Source organism: Haliotis rufescens, unplaced genomic scaffold (genome assembly GCF_023055435.1).
Source record: "Haliotis rufescens isolate VD_foot unplaced genomic scaffold, xgHalRufe1.0.p SCAF_114, whole genome shotgun sequence".
NCBI classification, from domain to species: domain Eukaryota; kingdom Metazoa; phylum Mollusca; class Gastropoda; order Lepetellida; family Haliotidae; genus Haliotis; species Haliotis rufescens.
This window is the reverse complement of record NW_025963796.1, coordinates 183,330-205,757: the sequence shown is the minus strand read 5'-3', so window position 1 is coordinate 205,757 and position 22,428 is coordinate 183,330. Positions and strand designations below refer to the sequence as shown.

Genomic DNA, 22,428 nt, shown 5'->3' with positions numbered 1-22,428 from the left:
AATCTAAACGTAACAAAGGCTATAGGTTTGTCTAAAATCGCTGCCCCGAGCATCTTACTTCCCTGAAAACACATGCATGCAGAGCTGTTAATGTGGATTGCGCCACGTATCAGTAGAGCGCCGCTGCAGAAACGCTAACTGTAACTAGTTGCGCAGATAGTAGTATCAATTTCAATATCCTTTCGCCGATTAACAATCGCCATTTTGCGGAAATTTTCCTATCCCCCTCTACCGATTATTGAAATGAAAACAAATGCACATGGTCAGCACGTTGCTAGGTAAGAAACTGAATGACAACATATTCAGAAACATATTCCGTTACAATTCATAGACCACCATTGATTGAACATGCCTTGCACACACACACTCGATCGCATCGGCGTTCCGCACATGCTGCGACTGAGTCACTTGCGCAGGCGGCCTGGTGAACGAGGCCGATCATATTGGCGGGGATTCCCTGAGAGCATGCGAATCACGACAGTGTGGAATACGATAACTTTAATGGCCGCCACCTTTACTTGTAGGTATAAATGGTGATGTCATCTATTCCACGACACAACTGCCATTATGAAATCTGTCCCGCACAGATTGTCCCAGTGATGATCCGCAACTTGTCAGTTGCGAGTAGCCACCCACCCCATGTATTGACTCGTTAGACTGAATGGAATCGATAGGTTTCTTCACAGAATTGGGATTGTCCCAAGGCATCGATCATTAGAAGCGTGAGTTTTACAACAATACACGTGCACACGTAGACCGGTGTCTGTGTGTGAAGGCGTCTGATGTTGATAATACGCGACAGCCGGGATGTCAAATGTCAGGTACAGCGTTAGAAATTGGCACTAGTCCTGTAGTCCTTACCAAACTGCTCAATAGTAAAGGTATCCTAAGGACTAGTAGATATTGGCCCATTTTAAGGGTTTTGCTATTTGTTATCATTTTAAGTACTAGTGGACAAAAACTGTTAGTTTCTAACCCTGCAGGTAGCCTACATTGTACAAAAGAACCAGGGTTACGGACTTGGGACTTTATGGCCCCGTCTCTTGAAAAATTAACTACCCTTAAATTAGTACCCATAATAAATTCTTATCATCCATATGCCAAATACAGGTTGTGTCAAAAACTGGAATCAACTACCCTCGCCCACACCTGGCTCCTAGCGTAATTTGTGGACCATTTCAGTGTTATATGGACTTTTATTTTCTAGTCTTACTAGACCGAACAATTTTACTATACACAGCCTTTGGAATTGAAGTCACAAACTGCAAAATAATTTATCACCAGTAGCCCTTCCGCTAAAAAATATAGCCTTGTTTTAGTCTATGTAGAAAATATAGTCTAGTCTCAGACAAGTGCTTGTGCTTGTTGTAAGAGGCGACTAGCATGGTCGGGTGGTCAGACTTGCTGACTTGGTTGATGCATGTCATCGTATCCGTATTGCGTAGATCGATGCTCATGATGTCAATCACTGGATTGTCTGGTCCAGACACGATTATTTACAAATCGCCGTCATGTAGCTTGAATATTGCTGAGTGCAGTGTTAAACAACAAGCAAAACAAAACTATTCTTATTTTCTTAATTTCAGAGGTATATAAACATTGTATTTTGACATTGCATCCAGATATTTAATATAAAATAAATAATTAATTCCTCATATGTGGGCATGGATGGCCCAGTCGTCTATGGCACCGCAATTCACTGTTCTGAGTTTTCGCCCCCTGGCGAGCCAAAAACTTATGATTGTGCTTTTGAATAACGGTTCGCCCTGATTATGTTTCTAGGTTTGTCAGCACCTTACCTGTCTTCGTGGGTTTATCCAAAGTGGTAAATGTCCGAGACCTGCATCACTTGTGGCTTTCCTCCCACATACACTTGACACACAATGATATAACTGGAATGCTGTTAAAAGCAGTGTTAAACCAACCTCACTCTTCCTCTCTATAGGGTTCTGTAATCAGTATAGTACAAGTTGCCACATTAGTGATAACTGGACCTGTGAAGATCCAGGGAAGAATAGGTCTTCAGCAACCCATTCTTGCTGCAAAAGGTGACAATGCTTGTCGTAAGAGGCGACTAACAGAATCGGATGGTCAGGCTCTCTGACTTGGTTGATGCATGTCATCTTCATCCAATTGCGTGGATTGATAATCATGATGTCAATCACTGGATTGTCTGGTTCAAACTCAACTATTTATCGACTGTCGTTATAAAGCTGGAATATTGCTGAGTGTGGCGTTAAACAACAAACAAACAAACAAAGTTATAACTGTATTAACATGAATATTTAATTCCTATTTATGAATCTGTATTGACATTTGCTGAAGAATTGGGGCTGAATATCGGCCTCTGAGCAGGTCTTGAGAAATCCCTGCATAATATCCCGTTCACATTCATATGGACATTGGGGCATCATTACTGTGATGTGCGTTAGTGCGAAAACTGCAAGATTTACTTACCTATCTCTTGGTAGACTGTGGGGCGGTCGGGTAGCCTAGTGGTTAAAGCGTTAGCTCGTCACGCCATAGACCCGGGTTCGATTCCCGACATGGGTACAATGTGTGAAGCCCATTTCTGGTGTCCCCCGCCGTGATATTGCTGGAATATTGCTAAAAGCGGCGTAAAACCGTACTCACTCACTCACTCACTTGGTAGACTGTGCTCTCTGCCTCCAGAGTAACTCCAAGGTTTATCTACACCCACACAGATGCTGATATTTGGTCCCAAGTCTTCAGGAAATGTCAGTAAAAATTCCCAAATTGGAATTAAGAATTTCCCAATTCATTTACACATACCGTATTCGACGTAATAAGCGCCCGGGGCGCTCTCAAAATTAGAAAAAGGGGGCTCTTATTTGAATATAATTTTGGTGAGAAAAAAATAGTTGAAAGACCGTAAATGTCGTGGTTTTTGCTGACAGCCTGAAATGATACAAAAGAAAGTATCATACATGACAGATATATTTTCCAGAATTTAATTGCCCTTATAATTAAGAATGCATATAACACACGAGTGCGTATTATACATGAATAAATAAGTTTTGTATACACTGATCAATCGGAAGGGGTGCTAATTGGGATTGTTCACTATCCAATATATTAGCAAATATCGCTTATTAGAGGGGGGCGCTTATTATGTCGAATATGGTAGTAGAAACTGATGATATTATTTTGTAGAGGTAACTTATATATCACTGATAACAGGACCAGTAAAATGGAAGATACTTTATTATATACTTCAGTGTGAAAGCCTGAGATTTCTGAAGTTGAGAAAAGTGATATTTCCACTGCAGTGAATTTACACTTTGATGGAACTATTGTCATGCAAAAGCTACCTTCCTGCAAATTATCATCAACAGAGTTTGCTAAGAATATGCTCTGCATGGGAAAGTGTTTCTGGGCTTGCGATGGGACTTCATCGCCAAAATCCCACTTCCTGGACAACCTGATCGGTTATTTACTATCCCTTATTTGACATCCATCTTGAATCCTGAGGATCTTGAAGACGCTTTATTGTGTCCCGTACATGCACTTTGTATCTATCATGATGTGTTGAAGCCTCTTGGCGTTCTGCAGGAGGCTCTTTATCCTGCTTTGCAGACTTTGGCCTTCACCTGGAGGTTGACGCCAGACGCAGTCGGCAACTTTTTGAGCAATTGAGTTTTTACTCTAGGACTATAAAATTGGCATTAGTCTAGCCCGTAATTGAACAAATTTGAATGCAATATTCAACCCCATGTCTCCTCTTGTCCCCAGGTTAGTGTAGCACCAGGATGGACCTGGGCCCAAATGCATCCTCCAGTATGCTGTCTAACATGTCCGGACTGAAGCTGAACTTTGAGAGTTTTGATGATGAGGTTTCAAAGGAGAGCAACGACCTCACTGTAGATGCAAGGTAAGGTGACGCAGGACAGACAGCTTGGAAAAGGCTTTTCAAAAGTTCAGTTGAATAAAATGGTGTTTTTTTATCAGGTTCTTTTCTCCTTAGTTTAATTGCCCTCATTGGCCTTCAATGAAAACTAGGTCCTTGGTACCCATGCTTGTTTTCCAGTGGTGATTCTAGGGAGAATAGGTCCCCTGTACCCATGCTTTTTCAGTGGTGATTTTAGAGAGAATAGGCCCCCTGTACCCATGCTTGTTTTCCAGTGGTGTTTCTAGGGAGAATAGGTCCCCTGTACCCATGCTTTTTCAGTGGTGATTTTAGAGAGAATAGGCCCCCTGTACCCATGCTTGTTTTCCAGTGGTGATTCTAGGGAGAATAGGTCCCCTGTACCCATGCTTTTTCAGTGGTGATTTTAGAGAGAATAGGTCCCCTGTACCCATGCTTGTTTTCCAGTGGTGTTTCTAGGGAGAATAGGTCCCCTGTACCCATGCTTTTTCAGTGGTGATTTTAGAGAGAATAGGCCCCCTGTACCCATGCTTGTTTTCCAGTGGTGATTCTAGGGAGAATAGGTCCCCTGTACCCATGCTTTTTCAGTGGTGATTTTAGAGAGAATAGGTCCCCTGTACTCATGGTTGTTTTCCAGTGGTGATTCTAGGGAGAACAGGCCCCCTGTACCCTTGCATGTTTTCCAGTGGTAATTTTGGGGTGATATAGCCTTTATAGGTCCCCAGTACGAATGCTTGCTGATATTGTTGGCTGAAATGAGGTAATTGTGTTATTGCAGCTTTCCATCCTCTGATGGCAACTTCATGGCTGGCGGCAGCGACATTGGAGGTGGTGAGTGTTCATTTGTGTTGCCTTTATGTACATATTGTGTATGTGTGTGTTGTCTTTATGTCAAGTGAAACTAATCAATACTTTTACTGTCCACCTAACACATTAAAAGGCAGAATCCATGCATTGCATTGACAGTATTAACGAAAGTCGTCCATGACATCAGTCATGTTAATCAATGCTCATGTTCCTGGATCTGCTTGAAATATGTGAGTCTGTGTTTAGCTGTTTCTTTGCAGAATATGTGATGAAAATATCTTTATCATTGCCTGGAACCAACACTCTCTTTTTTGGGGTCAATGTTCACCTTTTGAGGTTTTCATGACAAAATCAGTCTGTGTGCCAAATGGGTCTGGGTATATCCAGGAATTAGCAACCCAAACTTGACTTCTGAGTTTTGTGTTGAGCTGTGACCTGGTACGACTAAGCATGCAAGGCAGGAAGTCATTTTCGGTAACTCATTCTTAGCACTTGTAACTGTTTCTCATCCGAAGATTTTCAAATTCTGATGGAATTCTGCGTGCCAATGTTTCACATGGTTCACCTCCAACAACAATTTAGTAATTTACCTACCAATATCAGGGTCCACTCCAGGAATTTTCTTACATGGGCCCTTCATCTGAAAATATTAAATATTCCAGAAGTACACCCACACTTGCCCATACAGCACACGGTTAAAATGCCCCATTGTCTTTGAAAGTGTGGGCCTTTATTTTTTAAATTTAGATTCTCAAAGCACAAGGACCCACCCTAGAATTATCCCTGCAATATGTCAGTTGTTTTTTCCTTTAAAAAAAAGACTCAACAAACACATAAAGCATTTTTTTCTGAGGCATGCCTCACCTGTATATTTGTTAATTCCAATGTGTAAAATTAGTCTAAACATTTTCACAGAGTCAATGTACAAAACACCTAAAATTTCTGTTATTTTACAAAGTGACTAAAACATCTGTCCATATATTTATTATGATGACAAATTCCATATTGATGTTTAATTTTACCCAAACTGAAAATGATAGAATCAAAAGAAAATGAAGTCAGTGTATATTTTTATACTTTTGACTTCTAATCCTCGCATGATTTAGTGGTCCTGCTGGCTTTTAAAACTGCCAGTCCTTGTGGACTGGCAACTCTAAAAATTACCAGTCCTTCCTAATTTTTGTCAGTCCCAACTTTAAACAAATAAGAAACATTTGAACATTACCTTTTTTTAATTCTTTCAACATTATGTTCAATTCATCTCTAACTTAGTTAGATCTACACATCATTCACAAGTTCAGTCACAATTGTCTCTTATTATTTTAATATTTCGAGACAAAGTAGCTTCAAATATATATTTAACCTCGAAACAAAGCGAAATAATATTCCCTTGCACTAAAAATAGACAAGGCGAAACCCTGATGGTAACCATGGTAACAGACAAGCTGACTTAGTTCGAAAAATATACTCATTTGAATATTGCCAATGTTTTGTTCAATAACAAAGATTTATGATGTTCTTTATTTGCAAGTCACAGGAATAACTGTTAAAAAACTGGTAATTACTGTTAAACAGGAGCACTGATAATTAGTTTTTGGGATGTTTTCAAACCCTTTTGAACTTCTTCATTGTCAAATGGACAGATTTTTAAGTCAATTAGTAAAATGACTGAAATATTTTTACTCACGCATTTTATATATTGCCTAAGTGAATCACATTTTACACATTCACTGTTACTTCAACATACCTGTATGTACCATGAACCAATACAGATTGGTATATAAATAAGCATGTGTAGATCTTGTTTTTTAATTCTATTTTGGGGGGCTTCTAGTAAAGATTCTCAACGATTGTGATCCTTGATCTCTCAGTAATACCCACTGTGGTAGTTTAACTTCACAATAGGGGGTATTTGGTGAAATTTTGAGATTTAACATTTGTTTGAAAATGTTGTCATTAACACTGAGTTGTTGGCCCATGTTTGTACTGTGCGGAGCTTGTGATGTGATGTGCAGTGCAGTGCTTGGATTATTGCATCGATATGGTTGTTGCAGGTCTGTCAGCAGGGGCAGGTAACTCCGTAGGAGAGGCTGGAGATGGCGAGGTGAGGCTGACTGTGATTACACACTATTAAAAATGACCTTAAATAGGGGTATCTCATACTGATTAAGGGGCGGTCGGGTAGTCTAGTGGTTAAGCCGTTTGCTCGTCACGCCGAAGACCCGGGTTCGATTCCCGACATGGGTACAATGTGTGAAGCCCATTTCTGGTGCCCCCACCGTGTTATTGCTGGAATATTGCTAAAAGAGGCGTAAAACCATACTCACTCACTCATACTGTTTAAAATTAGTTTGGCCTTAAAATAGCTTTTCTATTTATCTTTGTTTCAATACACAACAAGAAATATTTCAAGACCTGTAAAAACACATTGAGGTGTTGTTGTTAGACCGGTGAAGATCCAGGTTGGAATAGGTCTTCAGCAACCCATGCTTGTCGTAAGAGGCGACTTACAGGATCGGGTGGTCAGGCTCGCTGGTTTGGTTGATACATGTCATCGTATCCCAATTGCATGGATCGATGCCATGGGCGGATACAGAGGGGGGGTGCTGGGGTGCGCACCCCCCCTTTTTATTTCGAAAAAAATCTTTATTTCTGTATAAATTACCACCAAAGACAATAAATAGATCTTAATTGTGCACCCCCCCTTTTAAAAAAAGCTGTATCTGCCCATGGATGCTCAAAATGTCAATCACTAGATTGTCTGGTCCAGACTTGATTATTTACAGACCGCTGTCATATAGCTGGAATATTGCTGAGAGCGGCGTAAACAACAAACATTGTTTGTCACGCAAACATCATTGAGGTGTTGGCAAAATATTTCAAAAGTGTTACCTAATTGCCATACTCATTAAAAATCTAGCTATCTGATCAGCTGGACATCATGTGTATAAAAAAACCCATACAAGTCGGTTGACTTGTGTGTACGGACATAGTGAGTTGATTGATAAGTTCTTAGACTCTGCTGCCCAACTGTTTATGGCGGTCTGTAACCAGACAATCCAGTGATAGACATTATGAGCATCGATCCACTCAGTTGGGATACGATGACATGTATCAACCAAGTCAGCAAGTCTGACCAATCGATAACGTTCGTCGCCTCTATTCTACCCGGATCGTCACGGATCGACTTGTCAGTGTCACAGTGAAACCATTTGCTCAGTTGACTCAAGTTTTTGCGGATATTGCTTTATGACATCTAATGACCACAACAAAAGATTTTACCATTGAGGCCCAGAACTTTTCTGTCAATTCTCATAGCATAGTGAGAGTCCAGTGGCAGGCATCAGATGGATTTAATATTGTTAGACAAACATTTTGTTCCGAAAATAGGTTTCTGTAACTTTTGTACTTCATCTGTCAATTTTGAAGGATGTACAAGCGTAGAGGTCTGTTTGCGTCTGTTTGATTGTGGAATGCTGTTTTCACAGGCCAAGAGAAAAGGTGGCTGGCCAAAAGGACGCAAAAGAAAAAAGAGTTTAAAAGATGTCAATGCTCCCAAACCAGCCCTTACAGGATACATCCGGTTCCTGAATGAACGTCGTGAGCAACTGCGACAGGAAAACCCAAACCTGACTTTCTCAGAGATCACCAAGATGCTGGGAGCAGAGTGGTCCAAACTAGGGACTACAGACAAACAGGTGGGTGGCTGGTCGGTCCAAACTGGCATCTGCAAGCAATTTGGTGGGGTGGTGTGAACTAGAGGTGAGTCATCTGAACTGGGTGTGGGTGGTCTGAACTGGGGGCTACCAGCAAATGGTGGATAGGGTGGTCCAAACTCAGGGCTGCAGACAAACAGGTGGGTGGGTGGTCCAAACTGGGATCTGCAAGCAATTTGGTGGGGTGGGTAATTCAAACTGAGACTACAGACTAATAGGTGGATAGGGTGGTCCAAACTCAGGGCTGCAGACAAACAGGTGGTGTGAAATCGGAAATGTCATCTATTATACCGTATTGCTAAAGCTACCTAGATGATGTTGGTATACCTCAGAGTGATTGTTGTTCCAGCGTTATCTTGACGACGCAGAGAAGGACAAGGAGCGGTATCTGAAGGAGATGGAGGCATACCAGAAGACGGAGGCATACAAAACCTTCAGAATGCAGCAAAAGAAGCTACGAGGTGAGGGGTGCTGTAGACAAGGGACCCTTGCAGTTGCTAGGTTACCCTGCAGACGAGGGGGCCTTGTAGTTGCTAAGTAACACGGTAAATGGGGGCTGTTTGTAGTTGCTAGGTTACACTGTAGGGTGAAGACCATCTTGTAGTTGCTAGGTTACACTGTAGGGTGAGGGCCAACTTGTAGTTGCTAGGTTACACTGTAGGGTGAGGGCCAACTTGTAGTTGCTAGGTTACACTGTAGGGTGAGGGCCAACTTGTAGTTTCTAGGGGACACTATGATCAAGGGCCAACTTGTTGCTAGGTTACACTGTAGGGTGAGGGCCAACTTGTAGTTGCTAGGTTACACTGTAGGGTGAGGGCCAACTTCTGGTTTCTAGGTTACACTATGATCAAGGGCCAACTTGTAGTTTCTGGGTTACACTGTAGGGTGAGGGCCAACATGTAGTTGCTAGGTTACACTGTAGGATGAGGGCCAACATGTTGCTAGGTTACACTGGGGTGAGGGCCAACTTGTAGTTGCTAGGTTACACTATGATCGAGGGCCAACTTGTTGCTGGGTTACACTGTAGGGTGAGGGCCAACTTGTAGTTGCTAGGTTACACTGTAGGGTGAGGGCCAACTTGTTGCTAGGTTACACTGTAAGGTGAGGGCCAACTTGTTGCTAGGTTACACTGTGGGGTGAGGGCCAACTTGTAGTTGCTAGGTTACACTGTAAGGTGAGGGCCAATTTGTTGCTAGGTTACACTGTGGGGTGAGGGCCAACTTGTAGTTGCTAGAATACTCGATGATTGAGGGCCAACTTGTTTCTTGTTTACACTGTATGGTGAGAGCCAACTTGTAGTTGCTAGGGCACATTATGATTGAGGGCCAACTTGTTAGGTTACACTGCGGGTCAAGGGCCAACTTGTTGCTTGGTTACACTGTAGGGTGAGGGCCAACTTGTAGTTGCTAGGTTACACTGTAGGGTGAGTGCCAACTTGTTGCTAGGTTACACTGTATGGTGAGAGCCAACTTGTGGTTGCTAGGGCACATTATGATTGAGGGCCAACTTGTTAGGTTACACTGTGGGTTGAGGGCCAACTTGTAGTTGCTAGGTTACACTATAATTGAGGGCTAACTTGTTGCTAGGTTAGTCTGTAGGGTGAAGGCCAAGTTGTAGTTGCTTGGTCACACAACAGGTTGGAGTCAATGTGTAGTTTGCTAGATAATTCTTCTGTGCAGGTAAAATTTGTAGTTATAAATTGTCTATATTACTCTACAGTTCAGGGACAGTTTGTAGTTGCTACGTTACAGTGCAGTTAGGGTCAGTTAGTTGTTGCCAGGTTACACTGCATGTGATTGATGATTTGCCAAGGCATATTTACTTTTCTGCAGGGACTGTAATGAGTCCTTGATAGTTTAAGTTGCTGACTTGTGTAGTACTGATTTTCTGATGCCGGACAGGTAGAGAAATGGAGGATGGTAAACGCAGGAGGTAGACCGAATGTTGATAGTCATGAACCGGTGTATCATTCCTGAATCAGGGTACAATATGATTGGTAACCATGGTAACCCATGTGTTTGTAGGTGATCTTGGAGAAGAGACTGAGAGTACAGGGTTGAATGGATCTTCTCTAGAGGTGAGTACAGGCTGTGTGTGGCATGTGAGTGAGTCAGTTAGTTAGGGTTAACTCTGCTTTGGACAGTATTCCAGTTATATCACAGAGCATCAGCTGGTTGTGAAAGTATTCCAGGTATATCACAGTGTGTCAGCTGGTTGTGGAAGTATTCCAGTTATATCACAGAGCGTCAGCTGGTTGTGGAAGTATTCCAGTTATATCACGGTGTGTCAGCTGGTTGTGGAAGTATTCCAGTTATATCACAGTGTGTCAGTTTGATGTGGAAGTATTCCAGTTATATCACAGTGTGTCAGCTGGTTGTGGAAGTATTCCAGTTATATCACGGTGTGTCAGTTTGATGTGGAAGTATTCCAGTTATATCACAGTGTGTCAGCTGGTTGTGGAAGTATTCCAGTTATATCACAGTGTGTCAGTTTGATGTGGAAGTATTCCAGTTATATCACAGTGTGTCAGCTGGTTGTGGAAGTATTCCAGTTATATCACAGAGCGTCAGCTGGTTGTGGAAGTATTCCAGTTATATCACAGTGTGTCAGCTGGTTGTGGAAGTATTCCAGTTATATCACGGTGTGTCAGTTTGATGTGGAAGTATTCCAGTTATATCACAGTGTGTCAGCTGGTTGTGGAAGTATTCCAGTTATATCACGGTGTGTCAGTTTGATGTGGAAGTATTCCAGTTATATCACAGTGTGTCAGCTGGTTGTGGAAGTATTCCAGTTATATCACAGAGCGTCAGCTGGTTGTGGAAGTATTCCAGTTATATCACAGTGTGTCAGCTGGTTGTGGAAGTGTTCCAGTTATATCACGGTGTGTCAGTTTGATGTGGAAGTGTTCCAGTTATATCACAGTGTGTCAGCTGGTTGTGGAAGTATTCCAGTTATATCACGGTGTGTCAGGTGGTTGTGGAAGTATTCCAGTTATATCACAAGGTGTCAGCTGGTTGTGGAAGTATTCCAGTTATATCACCGGGTGTCAGCTGGTTGTGGAAGTATTCCAGTTATAGCACCGTGTGTCAGCTTGATGTGGAAGTATTCCAGTTATATCACCGGGTGTCAGCTGGTTGTGGAAGTATTCCAGTTATATCACAGTGTGTCAGCTGGTTGTGGAAGTATTCCAGTTATATCACCGGGTGTCAGCTGGTTGTGGAAGTATTCCAGTTATATCACAGTGTGTCAGCTGGTTGTGGAAGTATTCCAGTTATATCACCGGGTGTCAGCTGGTTGTGGACGTATTCCAGTTATAGCACCGTGTGTCAGCTTGATGTGGAAGTATTCCAGTTATATCACAAGGTGTCAGCTGGTTGTGGGAGGAAAGTGATCCAGGTCTCAGACGTTCACCACTTTGGTGAAACACACAAGCATGTGTATGGTGCTGAAACCCTAGAAACATAATCAGGGCGAACCAGGATTCAAACCCACAATCACAGGTTGCTGGCCAACCCATGGACACACCTCTGCATAGCGAATTGCATTGCCTTAGAAATATGGGCCTCCCATGCCCCTGTGTGTCATGTGAGCTAAGAGAAGAGACTTGCCTTCCGATGTGTAACAATAGATTGATATCAAGTTCATGCATACTTAAAGCCAGAAGTTTCATTGATCAATAGGGATAGGGCAGTCAACCATCACTTTGTTGATGCATGCCATTGTATCCCAATTGCATAGATTGATGCTCTTAATGTCAATCACTGGATTGTCTGGTCCAGACTTGATTATATTACAGACTGCAATTATGTAGCTTAAATATTGCTGAGTGCAGCATTAAACAAACAAACATACAAAGCTGTATAAAAAAAATAAAAATGTATAAAACATACAAAACAAGATACAGATCACATCAAACCACATCAAACCACATTCAAAGACAAATCAGTGTATCTTGATGCCAGTTTGAGAGGTGTTGGGTCTTAGAGGTGTTGCACATTAATTTGCATACCTTTGTGGATGTGTGGGAATGAAAATAACCAGACATATCCCATGTGTGAAGAAGTGCTGGACTTGAATTTTTCATTACTTTAAGCTCAGTAAAAATAAGCTAAGCATTTTCAGTCTATGTGAACACTATTAAACTGTTAGTCTTCAAAGTCAAAGAAAGGAATTTGGAGTTTGTGCTTCTGAATTATCACAACATTATCAATGGTTGTTATGTATTAGCACAGATTTGCACAGTTACATATAGGTCTCAAGCCACCTCGGCTTGTTGGTTGATAGCTTGTCATCGTACCCTAGTTGAATGGGTGCTGCTCATACTGTCTGTCACTGAGGGATGAGAATTTCCGCAGATCCGTGACATTCTGCTGATTTGGTGTGCCTGTGCCATGGGTTACTTTTTTTTATATATCATGTATATGCCATTACAAAATATGCATAAATCACAAAGGGTACCCGGTAGGCCCTAGGCTTGTGTTTCCTATCGTACAGACCATCCCACTGTCTCTGTTTTGTTCCTTCTGTGGGAGCCTTGTCACGTCCACTGATGTACTGTTTGCTTTTGTTTGTTGTTCAATGCCACACTCAGCAATATTCCATCATAGACGGCGGTTTGTAAATAATCGAGTCTGGACCAGGCAATCCAGTGATTGACATCATGAGCATCGATCCAGGCAATTGGGATACAATGGCATGCATCAACCAAGTCAGCGAGCCTGACCACCCGATCCTGTTAGTCGCCTCTTGTAACAAGCATGGGATGGTGAAGACCTTTTGGATCCACATGGCAGCATTCTACCAACCAATGCCATGTTTATTGGCTTTCACTAATAGTTGAACGTCTAAAATGTTACCATTGGTTACAGGAACTTCTTTTGTCAAAGGACAAACTGGGCATAACAATGGCTTAAGAGGAAAGCCGCTATCTGTTTTAGGGGTTAGACTCAAATCTCATAATTTAAATTGTAGTTCTAACTAGGGCTGTTACGATTCAGTCGCATATTTGGTGAATCGAACTGTATCCATTCATGAATTGAATTCGTTATTCGTGGCAACTAGAATCGAATATTTTTGAATAGGCAAGCATCTGGATATTTACATACCCTGTACCAAAAAATATCATAAGAACATATATGCATAGATTTCTTCTAAGACAACACTCTCATAATATTTAGTTTGATGTTTGAGCAGATACTAGTCCCTGGATAAGTGCAGTATATAAATGTATAATATATTAATCATTAACAAAACATGTCAAATAATTTATGTTGTCAATGTTTCACTGAATATAACAAATAATACAAATGATATTTCAGCTGCTACATCAGACTTGTTATTGTATTGGTGAAGTAATATTCATATTCGTTACCCTATATTTGTGATACGAATCGTTTTCGCCTATAGTGTATTCGTTGCAGCCCTAGTTCTAACTTCCAATTTTGTCCAAATTTTCAAAGTGTGCACATTGGTTTTTATATTTTTAAGGTGTTATAATTCCATAAGCGCTGAAACAAATGTATTGAAGTCAACTCTTCTAAATAAGTACATCAACAATAACAACCTAACATGCTGCTTATTTGACCTTATCCTGACTCATACTAACTGCTCGTAACTGTGGTCAAAATATTGTACACCTTTGATCGAACCTCACTGTTCATTTCAACATGAATTAACGCTTTTCTGTCAATATAAATGTATTTTCAGGGTAAATTGATTTACAGGCTGTGGTACAAATAACAAACAAATCATTGCCCAATAATTTTAATCTTCAAAACAAAAAACTAGAAATCAGCTTTGATTCAAACAGAAATGGGTATTTTTAGCAACTCACATGGAACTCCAACTTGCCGATGTTGTTTTGTTCATGGCAGACGTTCATAACTTTACAAGTTGATCTGAAGATGAGTCACATTAAGAGTTGATCATTAAGGACTGACCATTTGATATTCTTTAGCGGGGCTTTGGATTTTTTATAGAGATTTACCGGTAAAACCACATATGTTTTTTTTATTTAGAAGCTATAAGCCTAAATATATTGTTTTTAAGAACAACTTGTATTTTTTGTGGCAGACAATTTTTTAAAGCACTTACTCGTCACGCCGAAGACCCCGGTTCGATTCCCGACATGGGACAATGTGTGAAGCCCGTTTCTGGTGTCCCCCGCCGTGATATTGCTGGAATATTGCTAAAAGTGGCGTAAAACCATACCCACGCACTCACTCACTCAATGATCTCTAAGTAAAGTAAGAACTCAATGCAAGATGGCAAGAAACACCATTAATAATGTTTTTAGTGCTTGCAATTAGGCTTTTTACAAAAAGGTTCAGTGAACATAGTTCACAGGGGCTAATGCCTTGCACACAACTGGACGTGTCATATTGGCGAATATTTCATGCTTGTTAATGTTTGTGTTAGAATAACATAAACATAAACATAAACAGTACAAGATTTTCTGATTCTGTTTATATCGATACAAACAGCATCAATTCATCCTAAACAACTTTCATTTACATTAGTTGTAAACAGATTAGTTTTTCATGTTTTACTTTTAGTTTTAACCAAAATTTACCACTACCATATCAAATTGTCCAGGTAATTTACTTGATCAGTACACTGTGAAGATGTGGGGTAGAATAGGTCTTCAGTAACCCATGCTTGCCGAAAAGGCAACTATGCTTGTTGTAAGAGATGACTAACGGGATCAGGTGGTCAGGTTCGTTGACTTGGTTGATGCATGTCATCATATCCCAATTGCTTGGATCGATGCGCATGATGTTGATCACTTGATTGTCTGATCCAGACTTGATTATTATCAGACAGCCTTCATATAGCTGGAATATTGCTGAGTGAGGCGTTAAAAAAAACAAAACAAAAAAACAAAACAAACTTGATCAGTACAGATGTTGGTCAGAGTGCTGTCAGCCTCTCTGTCACCAGGGTTGTCAACATTTCGACATTACTCACATTGGGAATGATGAAAAGCACCATTTTTGGTCAATAATCTGGACAAATGGACTTTGTCTCAAGACAAGTGAAATATCCTGTGGACTTTGTCCAGGGAGTCCCTGCATGTTTGATGCCTGCATTTGATCAGTGAATACAGATCTGTACAGAAATATAGGTACATTGGGTTATTACAGAGTGTTGTTTTACTGATGGGATTTTGTATAGTGCTGAATTAGTGCTGAATTATAAGATCTGTGTGCATACTGTGTTATGAACTGTTATATAATGTATTGATGCAATTAATGTGACACAATACTTGAGTTTGTTTTTGTTATTTTCTGTGTGGCCGTTATGACTTTTTTGGTGGCCGTTTTATCTTTTTTTTTTCCCTGCCGTTCTGACATGAGGCCGTTTTGACCCTCTCCCTGTTTGTACCCAGGCACCGTAAAATTAATTAATGGACATTTTGTGTGTGCATATTTTACACAATTGTGCAGCAGATATAGAGTTTACACTCAGCTATATGACAGCAACCAGTAAACAACTGAGTGATTGATATTGTGGGCAGTGATCCATGTCGTTGGGCACACTGACAACCAATCAAACAAGACACAACGTCTGAGCATCCCATCCATTTAGTCGTCTAGTACGACAAGCATGGGTTGCTGGGGACCCATTGACACCTGTAATCCCCAGAGGGTATGTTGTGGTCGTATGTTGTATCAATCACTGCCCGATGATATTGATGGGAACATATTTGGTTGTACCTGTTTCACCGGTAACGTCCTTGTTCCAGATGTTGAACAATGAGGATGATGAAAGTGGCACATTTGACATCCCCATCTTCACTGAAGACTTCCTGGACCACAATAAAGGTTAGCTCACCTGTCAACTTACATTTACACTTCAGGGGTAGACCCACAAAGTTCCAGATAACTTTTTGAGCAATTGAGATTTTACTCGAAGGTTTCTATTTTAATTGGGTTATTACATTTTTCATTGGGTAACCTATATTTTTTCACTCATCTATTCATCACTCTATTGGGTTTTTCCCAAAATGAGTAAACATATTGAAGATTAAAAAAAAATGAAATAATGTTTTAGATGTATATAATGGTTCTAAATATAGGCTTGACTCTGAAAGTAAATTAGTTCGTAATTGTGTTTTCGAAATTAGCTCCTTTGTACGCGTGCTGAAAAAGCTTCATTTGGTATTTACGCGTGCAGTTTTTATAATTTGAGTTTTTCATTTAATGCATGCCTTTCTGTACGCAAGTTAAGTGAAAGTAATTGGGTTTTGAATATTTTTTTATGGGGGGGGGTATTTTACGCAAATACGCTGCTTATCTGTAGCTCTGTTACATATCGATACTTCAGGGTTAGATTCAACAGCAAATTCATATGTAGCCAGCAGGGCTTGCTCCTTTTAAAAGTTACTGGCCCTTTTCTAAACGTACTAGCCTACAACTAAATGATGGAGGCTGTGACGTGGCAGAACCTCTGGTCGTGTAGCCATGTAGCAGGGCTTTATTAAAAAATGTTCTCCTCATCCCTGAAACGCCCTTTCTTGCACTCCAAGATTAAATCTTGGCTTCCTTTTGCCTCATTTCGTGGTGATTTATGAGCAAATAAAGATGTTGTTGTACACAACATTACAAAGTGGCGGCCTGTTGTCATGCCACCAAGATGACCAACTTATCAATTTACGCCACTTTTAGCAATATTCCAGCAATATCATGGTGGGGGACACCAGAAATGGGCTTCACACATTGTAACCATGTCGGGAATCAAACCCGGGTCTTTGGTCTTACGAGTGAACGCTTTAACCACTTGGTTACCCGACCGCCCCTACAGGGACTAGCACAGAGATATGGTTACTGGAGCTACGGGAGTTCATTATCGTATTTTATGTATATGATTCAATTTCTGATCATATGATGTCAGCGTTCTGTGTGTCTCATTTCAAATGGAGCACCTTTATGGGTCAGTTTGGGAATTTAAAGTATGAATTGTGTTTTTGGCCAGTGCGTGAAGCGGAATTGCGTCAGCTGAGGAAGCAGACAACGGAGTTGGAGGAACAGAATGCCATCCTCAGTAAACACATAGAGAACATGAAGCACGCCATTGAGAAGCTGGAGATCGAGGCGGTGCAGCAGCGGAGCACCAACATGGCTCTGCAGACCCACCTCGACAACCTGCGCACAACACTTACCACGCACTTTGCCTCCGTGTCTCTCCCAGGTATGTAGCACACCTTGACAACCTGCGCACAACACTCACCACGCACTTTGCCTCCGTGTCTCTCCCAGGTATGTAGCACACCTCGACAACCTGCGCACAACACTCACCACGCACTTTGCCTCCGTGTCTCTCCCAGGTATGTAGCACACCTCGAAAACCTGCGCACAACACTCACCACGCACTTTGCCTCCGTGTCTCTCCCAGGTATGTAGCACCCCTCGACAACCTGCGCACAACACTCACCACGCACTTCGCCTCGGTGTCTCTCCCCGGTATGTAGCACACCTCGACAACCTGCGCACAACACTCACCACGCACTTTGCCTCCGTGTCTCTCCCAGGTATGTAGCACCCCTCGACAACCTGCGCACAACACTCACCACGCACTTCGCCTCCGTGTCTCTCCCCGGTATGTAGCACACCTCGACAACCTGCGCACAACACTCACCACGCACTTTGCCTCCGTGTCTCTCCCCGGTATGTAGCACACCTTGACAACCTGCGCACAACACTCACCACGCACTTTGCCTCCGTGTCTCTCCCAGGTATGTAGCACCCCTCGACAACCTACGCACAACACTTACCACGCACAACACTCACCACGCACTTTGCCTCCGTGTCTCTCCCAGGTATGTAGCACCCCTCGACAACCTGCGCACAACACTTACCACGCACAACACTTACCACGCACTTTGCCTCCGTGTCTCTCCCAGGTATGTAGCACACCTCGACAACCTGCGCACAACACTCACCACGTACTTCGCCTCTGTGTCATTCCCAGGTATGTAGCACACCTCGATAACTTGCGCAAAACACTCACCACGCACTTCGCCTCTGTGTCATTCCCAGGTATGTAGCACACCTCGATAACTTGCGCAAAACACTCACCACGCACTTCGCTTCTGTGTCTCTCCCAGGTATGTAGCACACCTCGTCAACCTGCGCACAACTTTCACCACGCACTTCACCTCAGTGTCTCTCGCAGGTATGTAGCACACCTCGACAACCAGAACACAACACTTACCACGCACTTCACCTCATTGTCTCTCCCAGGTTTGTAGCACACCTCGACAACCTGCGCACAACACCAACCACTCACTTCACCTCCTTGTCTCTCCCAGGTTTGTAGCACAACGCTCATCTGCACAGATCACTTATCTCAGGAACCTGCACATATGACTTTGTGACTTTTTGATGGCGTATATATTTGTGTTGGGCGATGCTCATTATATCAACCATTATTCTGTCTGCCCCTGACTCAATTATTTACATGTTTCCATGTAATCGGAAAGCAGAACAACAAAATAAAAAAATATTTTGGACAATATTTCAACATTTGTACCATTTCTTGTCTCCTGTTGCAGGGTCAGGAGAGACGCCATCACTGGAGACGATTGACACATACATGGCCAAACTACACACGGTGATCCTCGACTCCCCTCAGGAGAATGAATCTCTCATTGCCACCGTTAGAGAAATAGTCGGAAGACTCAACATTGAAGGGTGAGTAGGTAATATGGAGTATGATAGGTAATATGGCTTATTTGGAGGTAATATGGAGTCTATGTAGGTAATATGGCGTGTAAGCAGGTAATATGGAGTCTATGTAGGTAATATGGAGTATGATTAGGTAATATGGCTTATAAGCATATTATATGGAGTCTGTAGGTAATATGGAGTATGATAAGGTAATATGGAGTCTATGTAGGTAATATGGAGTATGATTAGGTGATATGGAGTCTATTAAGGTAATATTGAGTATGATTAGGTAATATGGCTTATATGCAGGTAATATGGAGTATGATTAGGTAATATGGCTTATATGCAGGTAATATGGAGTATGATTAGGTGATATGTAGTATGATTAGGTAATATGGCTCATAAGTTGGTAATATGGAGTCTATGTAGGTAATATGGAGTATGATTAGGTAAAATGAAGTCTATATAGGTAATATGGAGTATGATAAGATAATATGTCTTATAAGTATATGGAGTCTTATGTAGGTAATATGGAGTATGATTAGGTAATATGTCTTAGAAGTAGGTAATATGTTGTCTAGTTCTCTAGTACTCTTGGAATAATAGTTCAGTGAATAATAGTCCATATTACAATGCTTAAATGTACTGAAAAGGATGCCAAGAGCTAAGTTCAGGATTATAGACTCAAAAGCTTTGGGCACAGACTGGTCTAATAATCACTGCCACCCACCCTTTTGACGAGGGTAGATTCCTGTATGTAACCTCTGGGTGTTGTGTTTCAGTGACAAGTTATGACGAGAACAAGAAAGTGTCATTGATGTAGAGCTCATCTTGGACTAGTGGTTGTTCTAATGATGATGTGGACCTGCCTGGCAGGATCTGGATCCCAGCATCTTCAGTTGCTACACAGAATGGAGATAGTGACGGACCCTTATGAGAAGTGCAGATGCTGATTTAGAGTTCTGTCTTTGTGGGTGTTCACCCTGATGTGATCTGGCAGACATTTTGTGTACAGGACTTGAAGTCTTGAATTGTGCACCTCTAGACACGGTGCGGTGTTGATGCACACTCTTCATCTTCATGTGATGTCCTCCACCACAGCAGCAGAACAAGGTGCACCTGACTCAAGGTCCTGATGGGGGCTTGAGGGGGTGGGGGGTATTGAGTTCAGGTGAGGGAGGGAGAGTTTCAGTTGTTTGATTTGATGAATAGAGGGGGTCTTGCATTGTATGACCCATCTTCCCGAGGCAAGAGAGTTAACTGACTTTAGAAGTCCAGTTTCCACCCTTGCAGACCTAGGCTGGAATTCCTGGGCTCGATTGTAGCGCCACCAGCGGTTATTATGAGTTATGTCCCTTCTGAGCCTCTCCTATGGACCAATCCGATTCCATCACTTGCATTTGTTTCAAATAAAATGACGGCGCCCAGTCAAGACAATCTGATCGATAATCAAGATCTATATTGTGATAAAACAGGTCTTACATCGCAAGGTGCATCAAATCACGCGAGCAGTTTGAATAAAAACATGCAAAGGTTTGGAAAATATCTGTTGACAATGAGTTGGTGATGCACATGATTTGAAAATCCTGCAATCGACAGAACTCTGCATAGTGGTTTACGAACCGGATTTCAATTTCGTTGCGAGATTTTGATTTGACTATGGATAGACTCGTTAATCCAGCCAAAATGTAACTCTAAATACCAGCCTAGTACGGCAAGGGTGGAAACTGGACTTTTATATCAAGTTAACTCCCTTGCCTTTGGAAGATGTGTATGGCCTGGTGGAGTGTTTGAGGGGGAAGCGAGGTTTGGAGTTGTATGACATGTAGGGGAAGGGTTTCTGGATTTGTATGACAAGTCCACACCTTATTTCAGACACTGTGTATGTATGAATGTACAGTAACTGTTTGGTTTGAAAGCAAGTTATCCTTTCACATTTTCACTAGTCTTGGGACATGCTGACTGCTGATAGTGGTCGAGGCTTGTGTGATGTACTCGCACCGAGACTGGATGTGAGCAGGAGAGTGTGTGTGTATGTGTATGAAGAGCTGTGAGTGGAGATGTGTGTGTTGTTGGGTTATGCTCCTGTTTGTGTTGCCACTCAGGTTTCTGTGACAGATGTGTTGTGATAGACCTATCACAGCTTCATTCAGGAACTACCTGCTGTGGGTTCCGAGAAGAATCCCTGCTCTGAAGTGTTTGTTTGTTTATTGTTTAACGCCACACTCAGCAATATTCTGGCTTTGTGATGACGGTCTGGAAATAATCAAGTCTGGACCAGACAATCCAGTGATTGACATGAGCATCATTTTATGGGATACAGTGACATTCATGAACCAATTCAGCAAGCCTGACCACCCTATCCCACCTCTTGGGACAAGGATGGGTTACTGCAGTCTACAGTTTAAATTTGACCCTGAATTTCGGGAGAGGGGGGGGGGGGGGGGGACGAGCATGGGTTGCTGAAGGCCAATGTTAACCCTGATCTTCAAGGGGGTTTCTCTGGAGTGTCACAACATAGTTGAACAGGACGCTGCACCTTGCTTGCACGTCCTGTACCAGACTTATTATTTACAGGACGCCATAACATAACTAAGATATTGCTGGCTGGGGTAAGGCGACATCAGTTCACTTTGTTCAGCCTGGTGATACGAGTCATGCTTTAAACTGAAGGGAAATGTCTGGTTATGAAGAACATTGTTCTGGTACCATTATCTCTCTCAGGAAGGAAAACTAGCATTGAGACATGAATGGTTATGCACAGATCATTTCAATGTATTGTTGGGGAGCCAAGCATATTTGACAGAAATATATTTCATCACTACTTCAAGGTAGAGTTACATGTATTATTTTTTTTAAACCAAACCCAGCACCTACTCGGGTGGTTCAGAATTAACAATGGTCGGTCTCTAGGTAAGATAGATATTCAGACTGGTTACAATGTTACTTACTGACCGACATATGACTGTCAAGCCACATGATATTGTGTTCTAGATATTTATATTTGCATTTCTTTCATTCATTCATACAGTATGACTAAACATCAAACTTCAATCCTGTAAGAGCATTGGGTTAGTCCAGTGGTTAACGATTCGCTCATCATGCTGAGACCAGGGTTCTATTTCCCACATGGGTACAATGTGTCAAGCCCATTTCTGGTGTCCCCTGCCGTGATATTGCTAGAATATGGTAAAATCGGTGTAAAAACCATACTCACTCACTCATTCGATTCTGGAGGGCATGGGTGGCCCAGTCGTCTAAGGCGTCGCGATTCGCTGTGCAGAGTTGCGTCCCTTGGGCACGCCAGAAACCTATGATTGCTGGTTCAATTCCCGGTTCGCCCCGATTATGT

At 41.9% G+C, this 22,428-nt stretch overlaps 1 protein-coding gene across 2 annotated transcripts; it reads left to right on the top strand.

Moving 5' to 3' along the window:
- Positions 1-171: 171 nt before the first annotated feature.
- LOC124152716 (high mobility group protein 20A-like) lies at positions 172-20,435 on the top strand. Of its 2 annotated transcripts, none has more exons than XM_048393099.1 (11): positions 172-278; positions 3,754-3,892; positions 4,665-4,717; positions 6,748-6,797; positions 8,182-8,391; positions 8,759-8,870; positions 10,434-10,486; positions 16,154-16,232; positions 17,383-17,598; positions 18,962-19,100; positions 19,859-20,435. In XM_048393099.1, exons 2-11 carry the CDS (start codon positions 3,771-3,773, stop codon positions 19,869-19,871), a joined length of 1,047 nt encoding a protein of 348 aa, XP_048249056.1. In that variant the 5' UTR covers positions 172-278; positions 3,754-3,770; the 3' UTR covers positions 19,872-20,435. The 2 variants fall into 2 exon arrangements, with proteins under 2 accessions (XP_048249056.1, XP_048249055.1); XM_048393098.1 differs by lacking the exon at positions 172-278 and adding an exon at positions 376-520.
- Positions 20,436-22,428: the final 1,993 nt, after the last annotated feature.

Excerpts from the sequence above, each read along its gene's own strand:
- LOC124152716 (XM_048393099.1), top strand. The coding sequence starts at position 3,771 with ATGGACCTGGGCCCAAATGCATCCTCCAGTATGCTGTCTAACATGTCC. Across the intron at positions 3,893-4,664 it reads GACCTCACTGTAGATGCAAG|CTTTCCATCCTCTGATGGCA; the intron begins GTAAGGTGACGC and ends GTGTTATTGCAG. Across the intron at positions 6,798-8,181 it reads GAGAGGCTGGAGATGGCGAG|GCCAAGAGAAAAGGTGGCTG; the intron begins GTGAGGCTGACT and ends CTGTTTTCACAG.